Source organism: Bidens hawaiensis, unplaced genomic scaffold (assembly GCF_021521415.1).
Source record: "Bidens hawaiensis isolate Kalapana, Puna unplaced genomic scaffold, B.hawaiensis_p1.1 tig00000458_1, whole genome shotgun sequence".
NCBI lineage: Eukaryota > Viridiplantae > Streptophyta > Magnoliopsida > Asterales > Asteraceae > Bidens > Bidens hawaiensis.
This window is the reverse complement of record NW_027491030.1, coordinates 4,633,784-4,655,500: the sequence shown is the minus strand read 5'-3', so window position 1 is coordinate 4,655,500 and position 21,717 is coordinate 4,633,784. Positions and strand designations below refer to the sequence as shown.

General features: G+C 37.9%; 2 protein-coding genes and 2 pseudogenes across 3 annotated transcripts; 3 read left to right on the top strand and 1 right to left on the bottom strand.

Annotated features, from left to right (window-relative positions):
• Window positions 1–702, top strand: LOC143625966 (protein MOTHER of FT and TFL1 pseudogene; annotated as a pseudogene).
• An 8,617-nt stretch (window positions 703–9,319) lies between these two features.
• Window positions 9,320–10,953, top strand: LOC143625956 (uncharacterized). Its single transcript, XM_077096170.1, has 2 exons — window positions 9,320–9,547; window positions 9,718–10,953. The coding sequence occupies exons 1-2, from the start codon at window positions 9,320–9,322 to the stop codon at window positions 10,951–10,953; spliced, it is 1,464 nt and encodes a 487-aa protein (XP_076952285.1).
• A 3,094-nt stretch (window positions 10,954–14,047) lies between these two features.
• LOC143627312 (putative aquaporin TIP3-2) lies at window positions 14,048–15,924 on the top strand (annotated as a pseudogene). Its single transcript, XR_013152576.1, has 2 exons — window positions 14,048–14,333; window positions 15,396–15,924. The product of XR_013152576.1 is annotated as a putative aquaporin TIP3-2 (transcript).
• Window positions 15,925–16,617: 693 nt separating this feature from the next.
• LOC143628872 (putative protein phosphatase 2C 33) lies at window positions 16,618–20,804 on the bottom strand. The gene is made up of 5 exons (XM_077098331.1): window positions 19,642–20,804; window positions 18,138–18,500; window positions 17,923–18,040; window positions 17,618–17,841; window positions 16,618–17,319 (listed from the first exon to the last, which is right to left on the bottom strand). The coding sequence occupies exons 1-5, from the start codon at window positions 19,888–19,890 to the stop codon at window positions 16,906–16,908; spliced, it is 1,368 nt and encodes a 455-aa protein (XP_076954446.1). The 5' UTR covers window positions 19,891–20,804; the 3' UTR covers window positions 16,618–16,905.
• Between the last annotated feature and the right edge of the window lie 913 nt (window positions 20,805–21,717).

Sequence of the window (21,717 nt, the reverse complement as noted above, 5' to 3'; positions counted from 1 at the left end):
ATGGTGAATCCAAGAGCGTATCTTAACGTTATGGGAGAAGTCGTTGGAGATTTTGTGGACCCGTTTGAACCTACGGTCAGTATGACCGTGTACTATGGTAACCGCTTGTTGGTTACCTGCATTGAACGTAGTTTGACCACAGCTCAAATTACCCCAATGGTTCACATAGGTGGAGAGCATGATGCCTTGTACACACCGGTAATGGTCAACCCTGATGCGCCCAACCCGAATGAGCCATCAATGCGTGAAGTCGTATCATGGCTCGTCTCTCACTCTATTTTGTTTTTTTATTTTTATTTAATTATTTGTTTATTTATTTATTTATTTATTTTGTGTTATAAGTGAAGTCATATTTTATTTTGTGTTTCAGGATTGTGACAGACATACAAGGCGGGACGTCATCCGCTCAAGGTAAGCAAGTTGTATCTAAACGATTTTAAACGTCTTCCGTTTCTTACAAGTGTCCGTGTGTATATGCAGGCACAGAATATGTGACATATGAAGTTGCTAACCCCCAATTCGGAGTCCATCGTTTCATAATGCTTTTGTACAAGCAAGCATCAATGCTCAACGAGATTGAAGCGCTAGCTTCCAACTCGAGTTTCCTTCAAAAGTGATGACTTTGCAAACAAGCACAACCTTGGAAAGCTGCTTGGGATCAATTTTTTCACCGTGCGAAGACAAGCCAGAAGGAATGCCTGATCATGATCCATTTGTCATGGTTCAAACTTCAAACCTATGTTGTTTTATTTGCAAAGTTTAATATTGTTTTTATCATTTAAGGCAAAATATTTGTCACTTTTTACTATTATATGCAACAAAATACATTCTGATCATACTCAAATTTAAGTTTCAATTGAATGTTTGTATTCAAAGATATTAATAGCTTTCTTTTTCATTAAAAACAACCAAGCGATTTACAATGAAGTGGCAGGTAAGAGGGCAACAAGCTGCGCCACAACCCCTTTTGAATAGCAAAAGATTGTATTCGGTTAATTTAATTTCCCAATACAGAATTCAGAATTGTATTCAAAAGATTTGGCTTTTATGGTCCAGTTGTGCAATTGCAATTGTAATGGGTTAACCGACTAAAATTGATGAACATTCATATTTTATTTGTGTCCAAAACATCAAACTTAACCGTACACACTTAAAACTACGTAACCCTAACACAACTCTTTTAATATGTTTCTCTAAACGAGTGGCTAGCATGAGGTAAACGAAATAAATTAGCGAGTCATGAACATCATAACAATTATAAACAAGGTGTACTAAAACAGTACATAGATTCACTAGCTAATTCAAATGAAGTCCTAATCGCATAACCGCTAGTAGGGATGGCAATGGGTCGGGTCTGGGACGGGTCTAGGTATTCCCAGACCCGGACCCGATTATAAAACCATGTCCCAGACCCGTCGGATATTTATCGGGTAATTACCCGTCGGGTTTCGGGGATACCCATCGGGTTTCGGGTTTCCCATTTATTTATTAAAAATACCTTCGGGTATACCCGACGCAAAACTCGTCGGGTTTCTATTGGGTTTTTAACAAAATATCACTAATAGATTACAAAGAATGATAACCATAAACATTACCAAAAATTATTATCTTAGTCAAAACTTGACATGTGAGTTGTTGGAATATTGAACTTATTTCACACCGTAAAACCATCAATAGTAACGAATGTTGAGGAGTTGGGCGGCCAAGGAGATTTTGTATTTTGTAATTATCATTTAGAACTTCCAATGAAAGATGGTAGATGAAAGGTCAAACATTCTTTAATGGATTGATATTATTATCGTATATTTAGAATATACTATACCATTCTTTTAATTATATATATATGTGTGTGTGTGTGTGTGTGTCGGGTATATAATCAGGTAAATGGGACAACGTTACCGGGTAATCGGGTCGGGTAATCGGGTATATTAGAAATCCCAAACCCGTCCCAGACCCGCGAGTAATTTTAAAACTAATCCCAAACCCGTCCCATACCCTAATGAGACGGGTATTACCGTCCCAATTATGTCGGGTTTCGGGTATTCCCATCGGGTTCGGGTTCCATTGTCATCCCTAACCGCTAGCCGAAGATTAGCATTAAAAAAAACAAATACAATACCGACAATCTGACACTAAAAAATTAATATACAACACTAAACAAAAAACTAAATTAGAAAATGTCAAAAGTAATATTGCCACTCATATAGCTTACAACACAAAAAAAAATACAGTAAATGTTTAAAATGGTATAAAGACTCATATAGCTTGTTATATATATACATGGTATTGCATGGTCCTTTCTACCAGCAACATTCCCCGAGTAACCTTCTCAAACCAAAAATACCCAAAATTGTCACTTTCTAATTAAATTGTCGGATCCAACAGATAAGAATTAACATCCGACAGATCTATCTAACACCCTTCCATTTTTGAACCAACCACATCTAGACACGTATACACTTAAACGGTCGGCCATTGATCTATTCCGTTGGGCTTCATATCTATTGTGTCGGGCCCGACAGAATAATATTACACATGGAAATGAAGCCCGACAGAATAAATATGGAGGCCCGACGGAATAGATATGAAGCCCCACGGAATAGATCCATGGACGACCGTTTAAGTGTATACGTGTCTAGATGTGGTTGCTTTAAAAACGGAATGGTGTTAGATAGACTCGTCGGATGTCAGTTCTAATATGTTGGATCCGACGGTTTAGAAAGTAACTAGCCATTTTGAATTGTTTTGGTTTAGGAGAGTTGGTTAAGGAATTTTGTTGGTAAAAAGGGTCATTTTTGTCATTATCCAATAATGCGTAATTTATAAATTAAAAATTTACCATTTGAAAAGACTGGTTAGAAAATTGATTGGAAAAATAACAAAAAGTATTATTATTTGGGGGTTAAAGTCATCCTCCATAGATTTGAATTCTAACGGCTTATCTTCCTAAATTTGATCAACAATGATTCTTATAATACGTTCAATTTGTTGTTTAATGTTGCATGTGATCATGCATACGTGAAAGTATGGTGGCTGTTGCATTGTTTGTAGGATTCATTATTGGTGCATTGGTGGTTATCGGTGTCGAAATCGCGGGTGTATTGTTCTTGATTAAAAAGTTGGGAGAGAAAGAAGAAGAACAAGAGTTTAAGGTTGCTAAATCTATAAAAGATGAACTCCAATATCCTTCCCTTAATAAACAGGTTAATTTTCTACGTTTTTGTTTTAATTTTGCCGTGCTGGAAGTTTGTTTATGTTCATTCGTGTAATAAATGATAATAAATTAATGAACATGAACAAAAAGTTTCGTTTTCGATTAAATTTACGAAAATGAACGGAGATTGTTTTCACAAACGTTTGATGATGTGTACATTTACGTCTGTTTATCTTTGTTAATGTTTGTTTGTGTTTGTTCATTAAAGGTTTTTAATTTATGTGTAAGATTAACATGTGAAAATGTTGTTAAAACCAAAATGAACACAAACTTGGTAGCCGGTGTGAACCGTTGTCACTGACGATTCACGGTTAGCCAAATGAAACAAAACGTTGTTTGTGTTCGCCGAGCGTTCGGTGAACTGTTTGTGAATTGTTCGGTGGGAAGTTCGTTTGCATTGGTTTTTCTAGCAAATGAACGAACATCAACAAGGAATTTCGTTAGGTTAAATAAATGAATGAACACAGACATGTTCAATTGTGTTTGCAAGTATTTAATAATGTGTTCGTTTAGGCCTGTAAACGAACTGAACGTTCGGTAAACTGTTCGTGAAGCGTTCGGCGGAAAGTTCGTTTATGTTCGTTTATTTATTAAACGAACGAACACGAACAAAAAATTTGTGTCCGTTTAATTAAACGAGCGAACATGACCACATGTTTCGTTCGTTCATTTATGTTCATGAACGTTCGTTTATTTATGTTTGTTTATGTCTGTTTATTTATGTTCGTTTATTTATTAATATAAAATAATTAATTATTATCTGGATGAGTCATCTAATTGAAGGTTTTATATTTTTTTAATTTGTGTCCATTTAAGTGTTTTCATTTATGTGCGATTATGTTTGTTGTGTTCACTTACATTTGTTCATCTATATTCATTTATGTTCGTTTATCTTTGTTCAGTTATGTTCCCTTAGATTATAAACAAATGAATATAAACGAACACGAATGTTTTTTTTAAATAAACGAAAAAAGGAACATAAATATTTGTTCGATTAAGTGTTCGTATTCGTTTAAAGTTAAATGAACGAACACGAATATGCCCTTTTTGTGTTTGTTCGATTCGTTTATAGGCTTTCATTATTCACATTGATGAATACGTCGGTCTCAATCTCTAGGCTTGTTGATTTTATGTGTGTTCGCTGTGTTCGTGAACACATTCATTTCCTTAATGAACGAACACGAACATAAAATCTCGTTCGGTAAGTGTTCGTGAACCGCTCGTGAACACATTATTTCCTTAACGAACGAACACGAACAAGACCTTTTTCGTGTTCGTTCTATTCGTTTACAGCCTGATGTTCGTTTATGTCCATTTTTGTTCGTTTGTTTATATTTGTTCATTAAAGGTTTGTAATATTTTTAGTAGTTTTCTAATCATATTATATAGATTTAAGCAGAATTATTAACTATAAAGCAAAAAAAATATATGAGAATTATGTGGTTAATATATACGTAAAATTAACATATGAAAATAAATTTAAAAAAAAACACAAATAGCCAGTGTGAACATTGTTTGCGTTGACATTGTCCATTCTCGGTTAACCAAATCAAATAAAACATTGTTTGCGTTCATTTGTGTTCGTGAACCATTCACGAACAAATTCATTTCCTTAACGAACCAAACGAAACAAGAAATTTCGTTCGGTTAGGTGTTCGTTAACCCTTCGTTTTTCCAATAAAAACTTAACGAACAAACATGAACAAGACTCTATTCGATTACTTAAAAATTTTCTTGTGTTTTTAGGGATGGGTTTGGATATTAGAAAAGGAAAAGATCCCAAAGACTTCACAATCTCAACAAAAAAGAAAACTTGAGATCTTTGATGTGACACCTTTCAAGAAACATGCAAGCATCAAAGATAAATCACTTATTATTACAGAAGCAGATGGGACCCACACACAAGTTTGTCTATCTGGATGTGTTGTTGAAGCTGTTTCTGCTGCAAATCTAGCATCCAGAAAATGGTTTGTTATGTGTTCTTTGCCACAATGTTTGTATTATGATTGTTACTTTCTTAAGGGTAAAACAGGTATTTCGTATAAAAAATAGCTAAAAGGACACATGTTAAGTGGCCCGTTAGGGGTGTGTGTGGTGCAGTTCTGTGCGGTTTTGGGCTAAAACCAAACCAGAAACCAAAACTTTGGTTTTTGGATCTTTGAAACAGTTCAGTTTCGGTTTTTTCGGTTTTCGTTTCGGTTACCGTTTGGTTTGGTTTTTTTTTTTTTTTTGGTTTTTTAGCACTTGAGCTTGAAAATTTAAGGCCGAAAAAAGTTGGCCGGAGATAATGAATCTATGTATAAAATATTTTGGTTAATAATTAACTAATTGACTTCTATACATTTTGCCAAAAAATATATGAGTTACGTATTTATTAAATTCTTATAAATTACTTAGGAGTAAAATAATAAAAAATAAAAATCTAGAAATTCGGTTCGGTTTTTTCGGTTTTTATTACACGCAAAACCAAAACCGAACCGCATGTTTGGTTTTTATAGAAACATAAAACCAAACCGTCGGATTTTGTTTCGGTTTCTTGCACACCCCTATTTGGAAGCATAGACTGTTAACATTTTTATCGAAGATGTTCATTTTTTATTGAAATAAATACCAATTTTGTAGTTAAAATATGAAAATTTTGTACATATAGTTTTGAAGCATAAACTATAACATTGTTATTCAAAATATGAAATTTTCAAACATAAAGTGTTTCGGGTCAACCCGACCCATTTCAAGTTTACCGTTTTGCAGCAATGTAAATTTGTGACTAAATTTTCTTATAAATATTTTCTTAATTTTGTGCAGGGCGAAAAATACCCTGTGAAAGTGGAGAACAAATCATCAGTAATATATCATGGAAGCAAATTATTCTACATGTATTTTGAGACATCATGTGAAAAAGAATCATGGTGTAAATCTTTACGACTCGCTTCATGTGACGACAACGAAAAAATTATATGGTTTCACAATTTACGCGCAGAGTTTCAAACATATTTGGCATCATTAAATGTAGAATACCCTTCATTTACCATCCATAGGTTTTAATGTAGATATAGGGGATAAATCGATTAAAGTAGATGGTTCGTCGTCAAAAGTTCGACACTTTTTGAAAAAAATTACAAAAAGAATTTTAGAAGTGTGAGAGAAGATAAAAAGATTGGTGAAAATGTGGTTGTCGGGTCGTTAAAGGCTTCTCAAACCGAAAAGAAAGTTAATGATGTCGGTGAAGAGAAAACGAGTGCAGATTGTAAAGAGAAAATGAGTCAGGATGATGGAACTTTGTGTTGCAGTTTGTTGATTTCGCGGTTGTTTTTTGATGCCAAAAATAATATGGATTTGAGGACTTTGATGCAAGCACATATTCAGGTTTGTAGCATTACAATGATAATCTAGTTTATGAAATATATGATATTGGAGGTTTTATCATTTATGCATTTTGAACACATATTGGGTGATATTTGACCCGCTTGATCATTCGGCTGAGTGGGTCAAACGGGTCAAATATGGTATATTTAGGTGTGTCAATCGTGTCTGGTTGACGGGTTATGGGTTGACGGTTGAAATGTTTAACCCAAGCATGACCCATATTTTTGTTTATGTCAAATCGTGTAACCTGAACACGACCTGTTTAACCCACGCCCGACCCAAAGAGGGTCAAGGAGGTCGACGGACCCTGGCTCATTCTCCCAAAAGCCCATAATCATTAAAAAAAAAGATAAATATTTTTTATATATAATATTAATTTAAAACATAAGTTTACAAAATGACTCCTTGTTGCAATAGAAATATTGGTAGTCTTTGGAATAAAAGGTCATAGGTTCATTCCCATTGGTTGCATTTTTATTTTTATAGAAAAAACTTTCTTTTTGTGTTTTCTATGGGCCATTTTAGTAACTTATTATTATTATTATTATTTATTTTTGCTTTGGTTCGTATAGGGCTTTGAAAATGCAACCCAATTATTTATTTTTGCTTTGGTTCGTATTGGGCTTTGAAAATGCAACCCAACCATTAAAGTTGTTAGCTTACTTATCACATAATTAAAAACGTGATTTCAGAGGCCTTTTTTATGCTCGTCACGAGCCCTAAAATTTTAAGGAATTCTCGAAGACGGCCCTGGTTTAACCCATTTATCTAAACGTGTCAAATGGGTTAATGAGTAATAACAAACTTTTAAACATGTTAATCACATTGATGAGTTGTTTAAAATGTGTTAAACGGATTAGTAGATCGTCTGGTTTAACTAAACAGGTCACAACCCAACCACGACGTGTCTTTTAAATGGGTTAGGCATGTATAGAGGTAGGGTACCAAAAAGACATAAATACCCTAAAATAAGGCCCGCGGGTCAATCAGAAGTCCCTCATAAGGCACCCACGGGACATATAAACTATCCGCATAATCAATTGAGGAAGAAACACTCTCATAACACATGCGGAAGCATCATAGCACCCTCAGAAGTCATCCGCAAGAAGGAATAACCTTCAGCGTAAATGGCCACGAGGTAATGCTCCGGGACAGCTGTCACCTTCTAGAAGATTTACCAAGATGCTTTCTTGGGTAATGCGTGATGACATCTGGAAAGGTCGTTATAACTGTGCACATGGCCAATATTCCCCCGATAACCAAATATAAAGAGACATGTGTCCAGGTTGTTATACATACACATGCAACGTATAGGTTGAACCTATCACATAGGGACATGTGTCCAGACGGTTATACAGGCATATTCTTAAGGAACAGCTGGCCCAATCACCTTCCCACATCCTTCGGCTATAAATACCCTCTCGATCATCATAAGGTATTCATTCACAATCACTGTACTCTCTCAATTTACTTAAGTATTTTATCTTCTTATCAGGACTGTACTTATTCTCACGCTGGAGGGTGGTTACGGGAAGACCCCCCACCTCATCCTTCCCGTAACGAGCTCACGGTGTTCTGTTTTGCAGGATTCACGTCATTGGACTTTGGAAATTGTGTTCATATCGTATTGAAAGTTAACCGTATACTACTCTGTGGATTCATCGGATCTAGGACCCATCAGTGAGGAGTAGATCCATGTTTCTTCATTGACGCCATCCGTGCTTGTGTTAGAACAGCAAAAAATTTTTCCGTTCTCTTTACGATATGGCTCAGTTACCTAAAGGGCCGACGGAGAATCAAACACAACCTTCACGTGATCTGAACCTTGAAACACGTGAAGGAGCAACATCTGTGTTTAATCGAATTACACCTCCTGCTACACAAACTGATGCCATGAACCCTGGAGGTTTTACCTTGGGTGGTTCAACGGCTCCGGGGGTTGTTTGCTCAACAGGAGGACGTCACTCCGGCGGACACCAGAAACGTTGTTACACCGACTATTGACTTGGGGTATATCACAACCCCAGGAGGTTCTAATATAAAGAACCTAGAATGTATTCCAAGAACTCAGTCAGATTTAGGTTTAGAAGAAGACTCTGGTGACTCTAATCTAAGAAGAGCTCACCGTCATAATCTCAGAACCGAAGAAACTTTGTCTCCGGATGAGTGGCTTCGTGTTCAGCAAGAAAGTTTAAAAGCAGAGTATGAACGTCGGGTCCGGAATGAGCGTTTCCATGGCCGTACCTTGACATACGATGAGCCTCCCAGGAGATCAATTTCTCCTCCCATAAGGGGAAGCCACATCCAATACATTTTGCCACCAGAGCGAAACATGAGCGAAACCCGAAGGTTACGTCCTCGTCCCAGCATAGATATGCGGGTGCCATCATATGAGGACGAACTGGACGGGTACGACTCATCTTTTCGGCCGGATGGTAGTTTTTATAGCGGGGATAGTCGTCTTCCTTCTTACGGAGGAACTAGCTACCCGCGACCAGTTGTCCGTCATGCGGAATATCACAGCAATGCTGAACATGATTTTTCGAAACCATACCGTCCGGAATCTTTTGCAGAGAAGTCGAAATTTATTCCAAGTATCGCACAGGCTTCATTTCCAGTAAACGCGAAGATTCCAACATCTGTTGTAACATATAATGGAATGACAGATCCTAGCGATCTTTGTTGAGATTTGTGGCAGTCGGGGGAGTCAGCGGTTGGACTCTTCCGTACTGGTGCCACATGTTCGCACTCACGCTCACGGGAGCTGCGAGAGAGTGGTTTGAGAAACTGCCTGCTGGACAAATCAAAAGCTGGAATGATTTCATAGCAAAATTCTCCCAACATTTTAGTCAACAAAAGAAACATACTCGTGACCCTTCGGAGATATTAGATGTTACAAGGCGAAATAACGAGTCTATTGAGGACTTCATTACTCGATTTACTAACGAGAGCCTTAATATCGGAGGAGTAAGTAAAGACATGCTACGCGGAGCATTTTGTAAAAACGTCCACAGCGATGCCTTGATCTGTACCTTAACAGGAAGGGACGGAATACCTGAGTCATGGGATGAAATCATGAAGGCATCAAAGTTGTTTGCAAGAACTGAAAAACTCTAAGTTCCGGCAGTCAAAAGCAGTCTCCAAGGGTCGAATTCCAAACTCCGAGACCAAACAGACAAGCTAAGGGACCAATATGGTCAAGACTTCAGCCAAGTGCAGAAACACCTAAACCTTTTGATGCAAGATCTTTGATCGGCAACAAGGGTAAACGTAATTTTTCAGCTCGTTCCACCAACAGTTGGACTCAGTTATCAAAAACTCCCTCAGAAATTCTCACAACCGAGAATTTGACTTTCCGGAAGCCTCAACCAATACCAAGGAAGTCATTCCTTGATACTAAAAAACATTGCTCATATCATAATGATGTTGGACATAACACGAATGAGTGTGTGGCCCTCCGAACAGAAATTGAAGCAGCAGTTAAAAATGGTAAACTCGAACATTTGGTTAAGGGCGTACGAGCAGGGACTGGCAAACCTCCCGCAAAGGATAACCAGGGCCCAGCTAAAAGGCAAATCAAGGATCTGAATATCCACATGATTCAAGGGGGACATTCAGGTAAAGGAAAGAGGAGGGATTATGAGGACGAAGAATGGAAGAGTGAACCGGTGATCTTTCCTCGGATCAAAGGCGGTCCGTGTAATAAAAACCCACTGATAATTACTGTCGAATTTGGTCACTACCGGTCACAATATGTATTCTTCGACACAGGCAGCACGTCCGACATTATGTACGAACAGTGTTTCGAACAGTTGGACGATGAAGACAAAGAAAGACTACAGCCAATCCATGCTCCCGTCTATGGTTTCGGAGGAGAGATAATGCACATGCGCGGTGTTATCACTTTCCTGGTCACATTAAGCGACGGAGTACGTTCGAGAACTGAAGAAGTAGAATTTTTGGTCTTACCAGCAACTTCCAAGCATGACATTATTTTGGGACGAGAGGCGATTGGAGATTTCAATGCCCACCCGTCCACGGAACATGGTGCGGTAGGAGTTCCGACTCGCACCGGTGTGGCGATAATTCACGTAAATCGGCATTGTTTTGCAACAGAAAGCTCAAGACCAAGCAAGGTCCTAAGACAGGCTCAGAGGACTGAGCCAGAGAAATGGATCCTCAATAAAAAGTTTCCGGACCAAACTGTAATAATTGGTCCGTCCATCTCTGAAATCGTCCGAACCTTTCTAAAGCAGTTATTGATCAAAAACATCGACATTTTTGCATGGCAGCCTGCGGACATGACCGGTGTCCCGCGGAGCATTTCAGAACACAAGTTGAAGGTGAATCCATTAATCACCCCAATCGTATAGAAGAAGAGAAAAATGGGCCCGGAACAAACGAAGGCCATGAATGAACAAGTACAAGATCTTCTTCATGCTGGGATTATAAGAGAAATCAAATACCAAACATGGGTAGCCAACCCAGTGATCGTTCCAAAAAGCAACGGAACGTGGAGAATGTGTATAGATTATAAAGATTTAAACAAAGCATGTCCGAAAGATTGTTACCCACTTCCGGAGATCGGTTTGAAAGTAGATGTTGTAGCCCCATTTAAGTTCAAGTGCTTCCTCGATGCCTACAAGGGCTATCATCAAATCCATATGGCAGCTGGTAATGAGGACAAGACAACATTCCGCACTGACAAGGGAACATTCTGTTACAGAATGATGCCTTTCGGGTTAAAAAATGCGAGAGCCACATATCAACGACTGATGGATCAGGCCTTCAAAGGACAAATAGGTCGGAATCTTGAAGTCTATATGGACGATCTGGTAATCAAAAGCACTGAAGAGGATCAAATGTTGAGGGATATCGAGGAACTTTTGAAACACTGAGAAGTATCAACATGAAACTTAACCCAGCAAAGTGCTCCTTCGGGATGGAGGAAGGGAAGTTTCTCGGAGTAATTGTTACAGGCACGGGCTTTAAAGCTAACCCAGACAAGGTTCAAGCAATAGCCCGCATGCCATCTCCCGAATCTCTCAAACAAGTTCAAACACTTAACGGCAGACTAGTAGCATTAAACAGGTTCCTGGCAAACCACGCTGCTAAATCTTACCCGTTCATTTCAACATTAAGGAATTGCCTCAAAAAGGCACAGTTCAGATGGACTCCGGAAGCCAAACAAGAATTCCAGGAAGTCAAGAAGTGTTTAATGGAATTACCCACGCTAACTGCTCCTCACGCGGGCGAACCATTAACACTATATTTGTCGGCATCTGACATTGCCGTAGGGGCGGTCTTACTGACGGATATGAAAAATGTTCAAACACCAATTTACTACGTCAGTAGAACACTATCGGACCCGGAAACAAGATATTCAATGTTGGAAAAGCTGGTTTTGGCATTGGTATATGCCGCCAGACGGCTCTGCAGATATTTCCAGGGCCACCCCATCAATGTATTAACCGGGTACAAACTAAAGAACGTGTTGAGTAAACCCGAGCTGTCAGGACGACTGGCGAAATGGGCTATCGAATTGGGTGAACACTCGATTGAATATAAGCCGAGACCAGCGATCAAGGGACAAGTACTCGCGGACTTCGTTACGGAAGTCCCACAGTACAAAGAACAAGAATGCCTAATCGAACAACAACCCCAAGCACCTCCGGAACAAGGGCAAGTTTGGTCATTGTTCATGGACGGAGCTTCCAGCAGCAAAGGGTCAGGTGCAGGCTTAAGATTAATCAACCCGGAGGGGCATGAATTTACGTATGCCATCAAGTTGGACTTTAAAAGTACCAACAATGAAGCGGAATACGAAGCCTTCCTGGCGGGACTGCGGATAGCAAGAAAGCTTGGAGTGAAACATTTAGAGGCTCGGGTGGATTCTATGCTAATTGCGGGACAAATAAATGGAACATACAAAGCTAAAAACGATGTCATGGCTTCTTATTTGTCACAAGCACGGGTCTTGATTCGCCAGTTTTCCTCCTTCAACATTGTTCACATTAAGAGGAGCGAGAACAAGTCGGCGGACGCTCTTAGTAAGCTAGCTTCAACGAATTTTGAGCATTTTGCCAAAGATATTCGTGTAGAAGTTCTAGACCATCCATCCGTTCCACAAAATAAAGTCCTGGTAATACAAAATGGTGTCGAGTCTTGGATGTCACCCATTATAGCTTACTTATCTTTCGGAGCACTTCCAGCAGGAAAGGCTGAGGCTCGGAAGATCAAGCATAAAGCTTTGAATTACCAGTTGACTAACGGTATCTTGTACCGAAGATCATTTCTTGGCCCACTCTTGCGTTGTGTAGACGCGGAAGACGCAAATTACTTAATCAGAGAATTCATGAAGGCATTTGCGGATTACACGCGGGACCAAGAATGACGGTTGCAAAAATCATGAACGCAGGGTATTATTGGCCCGGCATGCACTTAGACACTGTGCAAGAAATCAGAAAGTGTGATTCGTGCCAGCGCCATGCCCCCAACACCCTGCGTCCAAAGAACGAACTGATTCCAGTAACTTCTGCCTGGCCGTTTCAGAAGTTGGCTATTGACATTATGGGACCTTTCCCAGAAGCCCCGGGACGAGTCAAGTTCCTGATAGTGGCCATTGATTACTTCACCAAGTGGGTGGAAGCCAAACCAGTCGCATCAATTAAGGCTTCAAGCGTGAAAAAATTCCTTTGGGAATTTATCATTTGCCGGTTCGGTCTCCCGCAAGAATTGGTAAGTGACAATGGGACCCAATTTGCTAACAGTGGATTGCAAGCATGGTTGAAAGAACTCCAAGTGAAACACTGAAACGAAACCTAAAACAATCAACACTAAACTGTTTCGCTGAAACAGTTTATATACACGACAACTTCGCCATTGGCGAAGTTGTCAATAACTTCGCTGATTCAACAAGTTCGCCATAGCGAACTTGTTGACAACTTCGCGTGTTACAAACTAAACATAATCAAAACATAATTACATTACAGACTCGATTACAAATGCTAGACTATGAACTACTGACAAACATGTACCAACAGAGGCCGCCACCAATATTTTTCAAAGTTGACCCTTATGATTAAGGCCTTTATAACCAATATTTTCAAAGTTGACCCGTATGATCAGAGGCCGTTCGGGTTCTGACCAATAATTTTCAAAGACCCTTATGATTAGAGGCCGTTATAACCAATCTATTTAAAGTTGACCCATGTGATCAGAGCCGCTCTGACCAATAGTTTTTAAAGTTTTGACTTCCAAAAAAAAAGTTTTGTTAAACCAGATGTGGGGCCAATATCTTTACCAATATACTTTTCTTTTCAAAATGTTTGTCTTAAGTGTTTTGTGGACTGTCGTTTATTAACGATGTGAAACCATATGTGGGTGGTTTAGCAATAGCATAACCGAATAAATAAACATGTTACTTGAAAATAATATTAATTTCTTATTATCAAGAAGCTTAAATTCTTATATATTTTGTTGTTGAAACTTGACCATACAGATAAGATGTATGGTGGTGACCACGGACTAGCGGCACCGGGGTTATTACTAGTGTCGTTGGCTCACGCGCTAGCGTTGTTTGCCGCAATAGCGTCGAGTTTTAACGTGTCGGGTGGACACAACCCCGGCGGTCACGTTTGGTACTCTTGTAGCCGGGCGAGTGTCGCTGGTTCGAGCCTTGTTTTATTGGGTGGCTCAACTTCTTGGTGCTGTTGTTGCTTCTTTGTTACTTAAGCTAGCCACTGATGGAATGGTATTCAATTATGTTTTTTTTTTTATTTTAATTGTGTTATTAAATTAATTAGTTCTTTATAAGACATACCCATATCATTAATCGATACGGAAAAGATGAAAAAAAATGAACAATAGTGCCGGTTCAGTACGTATTGGTATGGTACGGTACTCGATTAAAAAAATGAGGTTTTAAGGACTCTAAAAAAATGCGGTTTTAAGGAGCTTTAAGAAGCTCAAAAATGTGGTTTTAAGGACTCGATTAAAAAAATGTGGTTTTAAGGAGCTTTAAGAAGCTCGAGCATATAAGTAAGCTTTATTTTTTTGGTAAACGAGCTCGAGCCAGGCCTAAACTAGCCTATTATGAATATAGTTATTATTATATAATGTTAATTATATATTACTCCATAGTCCATCCGTCCCATTGTCCACATTTTCTTTTTCTTTCCTATTTGTCATATTACTAATGACCAGTTTCAAAATTTATTAGTCAATTTTCACGTTTATTCTATTAAACACGCACAACTAACATTAATAAACGATATTTATGGACCCACTTTTCAAGGGCATTATTGTCATTTGGTAAGCAAAAAATAATAATTTAATCTACCTTAAACTTTGTGTTTTTCAAACTAAGACACTTTGACCGGGACGGAGGGAGTATATGTTTTTATAATAGTAAGTGTTATTTGTGAAAATAATATAATAAACGAGTTGAGCCGAGCGAGTCTCAGCATGAAAAACTAGTCACTTATCGAGCTCGAGCTCTCGCAAATGAGCCAAAGTAGACGAGCCGGGCTAATTATAGTTATAGTCTTAAAATATTAATTATATATTTTTATAATAGTAAGTTAAACAAGCTGAGCCTAGCGGAGTTTTAGCTTGAAAAACTACTCACTTGTCGAGCTCGAGCTCTCTCTTTTAAAGTCGAGCCCGAGCTCTAACAAATTAAACGAGCCAAACTGAGTTCGCTCTTTAGAGAAAAACAACCTCTAAGTCGAGCCCATTCTCAGTAATGATTTGTTTTAAAAAGTGTCAATTGTTTCGGGTCAAAATGGGGTAACTAAAATATAATATATTGCAGAGACCGGTTGGGTTTACTGTGGCTGCTGGAGTCGGAACCATAAACGCTTTACTGATGGAGATAGTGCTAACATTCGGTTTGGTGTACACCGTTTTCGCAACAGCCATCAACCATAAACGAGGAACGTTAGGAACAATAGCTCCATTGGCGATAGCCTTTATAGTGGGTGCGAACATTCTGGTTGGTGGGCCGTTTGACGGGGCGTCAATGAATCCCGCAAGGGCGTTTGGGCCTGCGTTGGTCTGGTGGCGGTGGAACAACCATTGGGTGTACTGGTTGGGACCGTTTATTGGAGCAGCGATGGATAATACAGCCCGAGGTGACGGTTCACACGCACCATCAGCCGCTTGCTCCAGAAGATTACTAGCCAAATGGTGGTTTTGTAATGTTGTTATTGTGTGTATTTTGTTGTGTTTGCAAGTGTTGATGTGTTTATTTTGGTTTATGTAATTGGAGTCATGAAATTTTAATTTTAATATAACTAATAAGGGTGTAGCTACTCATTGTAAAAATTTGAACTATGGTATGTTATATAACAAATAATAGTTATGTTATAGTTTAGACTTTAGAATATTGTAACATTTATAAAAAATAGTTTCTATGTAAAACTGTATGATGTTTTATATTTAGAATGGTTAATTTTTATATTTAGAATATAGTTGATACTACACCAACTCAAATCTGTACACACTAGTATCCATGTCGCATACATTCGTATACTGTTATACAGGTCGTATAATCAACACAATACACTTCATTATACATGTCGCATTTAACGTCTTCACATCGTAATACACTTCACATCATATAAGGTTCTACAAACACAGAGCGTATAAGGCTCTACAGGTCGTATAACTTTTAACATGATACACTTCACATCAATCAAATTATCGTATAACTTTCAACACATTCAAAAAAACTACATAGTATGTATGATATGTTGAAACTGTTCATATAGACAGTATGACATGTCAATAGTGTGTGCGTGTGTCGTGTGCGTCTAGCATGATCCTACGCACAAGTCTACAACTTCACATGCACGCATATACTCCATATGCACATCAAGGGCCGAAAGATGAGCTAACCAAAACCTAGTCAACAATCACAAGTGCATGCCTATAGCAAAGCCATATCGGTACTCAATATGGGTTTGAAAATCACAATCGAGTCAAAAAATCAAAATCAACTCATGGAACAAACGCGTACAGCTGCTCAATATCGAACTATGCATTTATCATACTCTCAAAAAATTCTTACAATATAAATCAGAAGATCAAATACATAAAAACTCTCACCTTGCATATTATTCCTTTAACATATAACAGAGCCTTTGACAAAATATACTCAAAAGATAGTTGACTTTTACTAAATTACCATTTTGCCCCAACACTCTAATATAGTTGAGGCTTTGTTTTCTTTCTTGTCTTTCCTTTTTTCTTTCAAACAGATAAAAAACATTAAACTGAATTAAAAAGTAAAACAACACGAAAATTGCAACCGAAACCTGACCTCACTTCGTCTTCTTCTGTTCCAACGTTTGTTTCTCGAGCTCCTCCGGCCCAAACCGAGGCAAAGTCAATAATGTGTTGACCCGAGACACGCCTTCAAGGGCGGACCAGTCTATTCCATCACCAGCTTCCCCTGTTTCAGCATCCGCGTCGTCCACGTCATCATCCGCCAAATCATCATCAGCTCCCAGTTTCAAAACCGGGTCAATGGATGCAGTGGCGGAAGCAGTCGAGATGTTGTTTTGGTGTGGGTTAAGAAAAAGGCACACGACTGCACAGTCGTCAACTTTGGAGGTCGGGTATTTGTACCTCCATGCACGCACCGCTGACTCGACCACGGCTCGAGCCGCACAGGACCGTGACTCGGCAGACGCCACGATGTCCACAACTTCTTGGTTTGTTAGCACATCCCAAATCTGTCAACAGTTACAAGTAAATACTACATGAGGATATTTAATTAGATAATCATTTGTAATAATACAAAAATTTTAAATCTTTGAACATAAAAGGACCAATATATTTATTAGCATGAAAAACATCAGCATTAACCAGGCACAGACTAGCATTGTTTAAACGAGTCAAACGGATTGATAGATTGAATCTTTGAGGCCGACATCACCCCTACCCAAGTCAACCCGAACACAACCCATTAAAAAACAGTGTTGCTATAATAGCCATAAAAAATGCAGGGAATGGTGCTAATAATATTCATACCCCATCACTTGCCAAAACCACAAACTGGTCGTTTTCTGTTAAACGTCGGTGAAAGATATCAGGAACAGAAATGAGACCAAAATCTTTTAGGCAAAAGTCCCCAAAAGCACGAGCCATGGCTAGACCCGGTGAGTTATTATTAGGTAGCCAAACTCGAGTCACATCGGGTTCATCGTGAAGCGCAAAAACACGACCTCTGCATTTCCGTATCCGTTCTGCTTCGGCTGAAAGCATTTTTCAAAAAGTTAAAAAATAAAGAAAAGGAAAATATTTTATAGAAATAAAGAAAAGGAAAAAAGAGATACCTGGAAGATTTGGTTTCAGGTCAACAGTTAACTGAACTGCAACAAGAATATTATTTTTATCCTTTGTGCACAATATAGCTCTCGAGTCCCCAATATTTCCAATTATAAGATCCTGACCCTGCAACGAACAATGATATAAAGCCATTAAAATCATAAGTGTTCAAAAAGTTCATAATTTTATAAAAATAAATATAAAAATAATTTTACAAATTTACCTGTTTGATCAACGTTACAGCTGTTGTACCGCTACAAAAACAGTCAATATTAGCATACATCCTTAATTCTCTATCCATGACTTTAAAAGCCTTCAAAAACGAATCTTTTAGCACTTGCAATTTCTCTGAGTTTTTATTAGTTGCAGGGTCAGAAAGAGCCTTTGAATCCTCCGAATTAAAGCCTGGTTCTTCATTAAGGGTAACTTCACGAAGGACATCATCACTGCCCTTTATATTGACATCCCAATTTGCAGTTAATTTCAAGGGGAGTGAGTCCCGAACTCTCTTAGCAACCAAGTGACCAAACGGCCCATGACCATCAAACACACCACAAAAGACCGTGTCTGTTCTCGACCCAAAATTCTGAAAAGCAAAATGAAAATATAATTAGCATCATGTCTTTGATCCGGCCAATCCTAGTCACTAAGAGTTATAAAAGAAACTGTTTCATATTGGTCATGTTTTAAAATAATAAACATAATATCCTTAATATGTTCCACCTAGGTCACCGTAAGTATCATCAGGTTAGGGGTATTATGGTGATATGGTCACTCTTAACAAAGGGGGCTAAAATGGAACACTTCTTATAACTTCAATGGACATGGACCATGTCGTACAATGAATGAAAATTTAAATGAAACAGCATTTAAATTAAGTCGCTATATTTTTATGAGTAACTGATTAACATCAAGCTCTCACTATTTTCTAGAGAAAGATGACATGAACTGATTCGATGGTAATTAGCAAACTTCTTAACTTCTACAAGACCAACACAATAACCCTAAACTGTGATAACTTAGTGAGGGTGTTTGGATTTGAGTTCTGGAACTCAATATCTTATCACCGTGACTTGTAGTCATAATAATAAATAGATAAATAAATAAAAGTGTATGGATAATCAGTCTATCTAATAATCTAGAGGTAAAATCCAACTGTATAAATAACCAATAGCTTAACTTGATATTTTTACTCCCATCTCACAAGATGAATCTGATTTTTTTCCCAAAAATGTCCTATTTGTGTTTTTACATGATAGTTCTACACTTGAAATTAGTCAAAAGTCAAAACCATTCAAAAGAACAACCGATTATCTAATTATTGCACCTTTAAGCAACAAAGCACATCAAAACACTACCTTTAACTGTTTCCATTATACTGTTTATCCTAGTCTCATCATCATCATCATCATCGTACTCAGTATATCCCACCAATAGCAAAGCTATAGTAGGGTCTGAGGAGGGTAAGATGTAGACAGCCTTACCTCTACCCCATAAGGATAGAGAGGCTAGTCTGATTACTCAAATTAAATAATCAAGTTCATAACGCACATCCAAACACCCCTTTTGACTCTAAAACTGTGAAAACTTAACATTCTAACGACTCAACTACACTTTCAAATAGATTAACATTATCATCACGAATCAAAGCATTAGATCATACAGCCAAAAGAAACTAATAACATCTAAATATAGTAAAAGTAAACAAAGAAAGTCAAAGATCAAACCTCCCAAACAATCATGGCATCTTGATTGGTCCCCTTTTTGCCTTGTTGAGTATACAGTGAAGCAACTTCACTAGATCCATTCAAGAACATTCTCCCCGGAACCCTGTGAAGATGATCTTCCCTATGCATATTAGACGAAGAATTCCTTGACGTTTTCTTCTTACTTTTCCTTCTTTTAACCCCATAACTCGGTGTCGTTGGGGAGCTTGGGTGCGGACTCCTGCTTTCTGCCGATAAGCAGGACCCCATCCGTAGGGCCCTGACTATATTCAACAAGCACTCCAGACCCGCAGCACAACCAAACCCCCTATTTTCTGTTAATGGATCCGTCACAAACGCTTTCACAAACACGAAACCTTCGTGTTTGTGGAACCCTAAATCCCCAATTCACCACAACTTCTCACCAGATTCTGAAGATTTAAACTTAATATCAATCATAAACAATAGCAACTGCTTGTTGAGTTGTTTCTCTCACTAACTGATGATCACAAAGCTAATTAGGCTATTTAAATTTTAGGTACACCTGATCGAATGATTCAATCTACCACGGGTATAACAGATCCAAAATGCTAGCAAATCGTATCCCCAATTCACCTACAAAGACTAGAATTCCCAAATTTTTTACCAGATTTCGAATATTAAAGCTTAATATCAATCATAAACAATAGTAACTACTTGTTTCTCTCACTAACTAGGTTATTATTTAGGTATACCTGATCAAAAAGCAGCGTTCGGATTCGAATAATTCAATCTACCACTAGAATAACAGATCCTAAATCCCTAATTTTCCACCAGATTTGATGATTCTTCAAGCTTAATATCAATCATAAACAATAATAACTCCTTAATTCTCTCACTAACTAACAAACACAAAGCTAATAAGGTCACTTAGGTACACGTAAACGCATCGTTTCGATTCGAATAACTTAAATCAACCACGAGAACTAACCTTCATGTTTGTGGAAACCTAAATCCCCAATTTCTCACCAGATTATGAAGATTCAAGCTTAATATCAATCATAAACTATAAAAACTCCTTATTTATCTCAATAACTGATGATCAAAAGGCTAATTAGGTTATTATTTAGGTATACCTGAAAAGCTACTCGAATCGACCACGAGAATTAGCCGATCCAAAACTACTCGCATCAATGAATCGATCGATCAAACAATCAATAATTGACTTTCGAATCTTCAATTTCTGAGTGCAATAATCAATCAATAACACCTAAAATGAGGAAATAGGAACGGAATAATATAGTAAAGTAGTAGTAAATTAATATTATTATTATTATTATTATTATTATTATTATTATTATTATTATTATTAGAATGATAATGATAATTGATTAAGAAGAGAATTGAAATCGGAAAACACGGAATGGCGAATCGATGCCACAGTAGAGTGTGTATAGACCGTGTCCTCTGTCTGTCTGTGGGCGTTGGATATTAATATTATTATTATACATGGATTATGGATATGGATCTACCCAAATCCATATCCATATATATAATATATACATATACTACTCTCAATTACATAATACTAATAAATAAATGAGGAAATGCGTTTTCGTCTCGGTTATTTGTCTAAATATTTGGTTTTAGTCCAATAGTTATAAATCTTGGATTTTTGTCCATGTGGTTTCATTTCACTTGCAATTAAACTTGACTCCAATAACACCGTTAAGTCTGATCGTTAAACTCGTCAGCATGCCCCTCACGTGAGGGGTAATTTTATCCTTTTTTTTTCCCAAATACACCTCAGCTTCTCACGCGATGGGGATTGCGAAATAGATTTGGGGTTTACTTGGGGAGAAAAAGAACAAAACTGACCCTCACGGGGCACACTGATTTGTTTAACAACCAGACTTAACGGGTTAGTGGGGTCGGGTTTAATTGCAAGTGAAAATGAAACAACATGAACGAAAATTGTATATTTAAAACTATGGACTAAAACTGCAGAGTTGGACAAACCACAGTGACGAAAACCGCAATTTACTCTAGATAAATAAACCAATCTTACTCTAAATAAAGAAATCCCCAGTATCTGAGTGAGTATTTCGACACGGGATG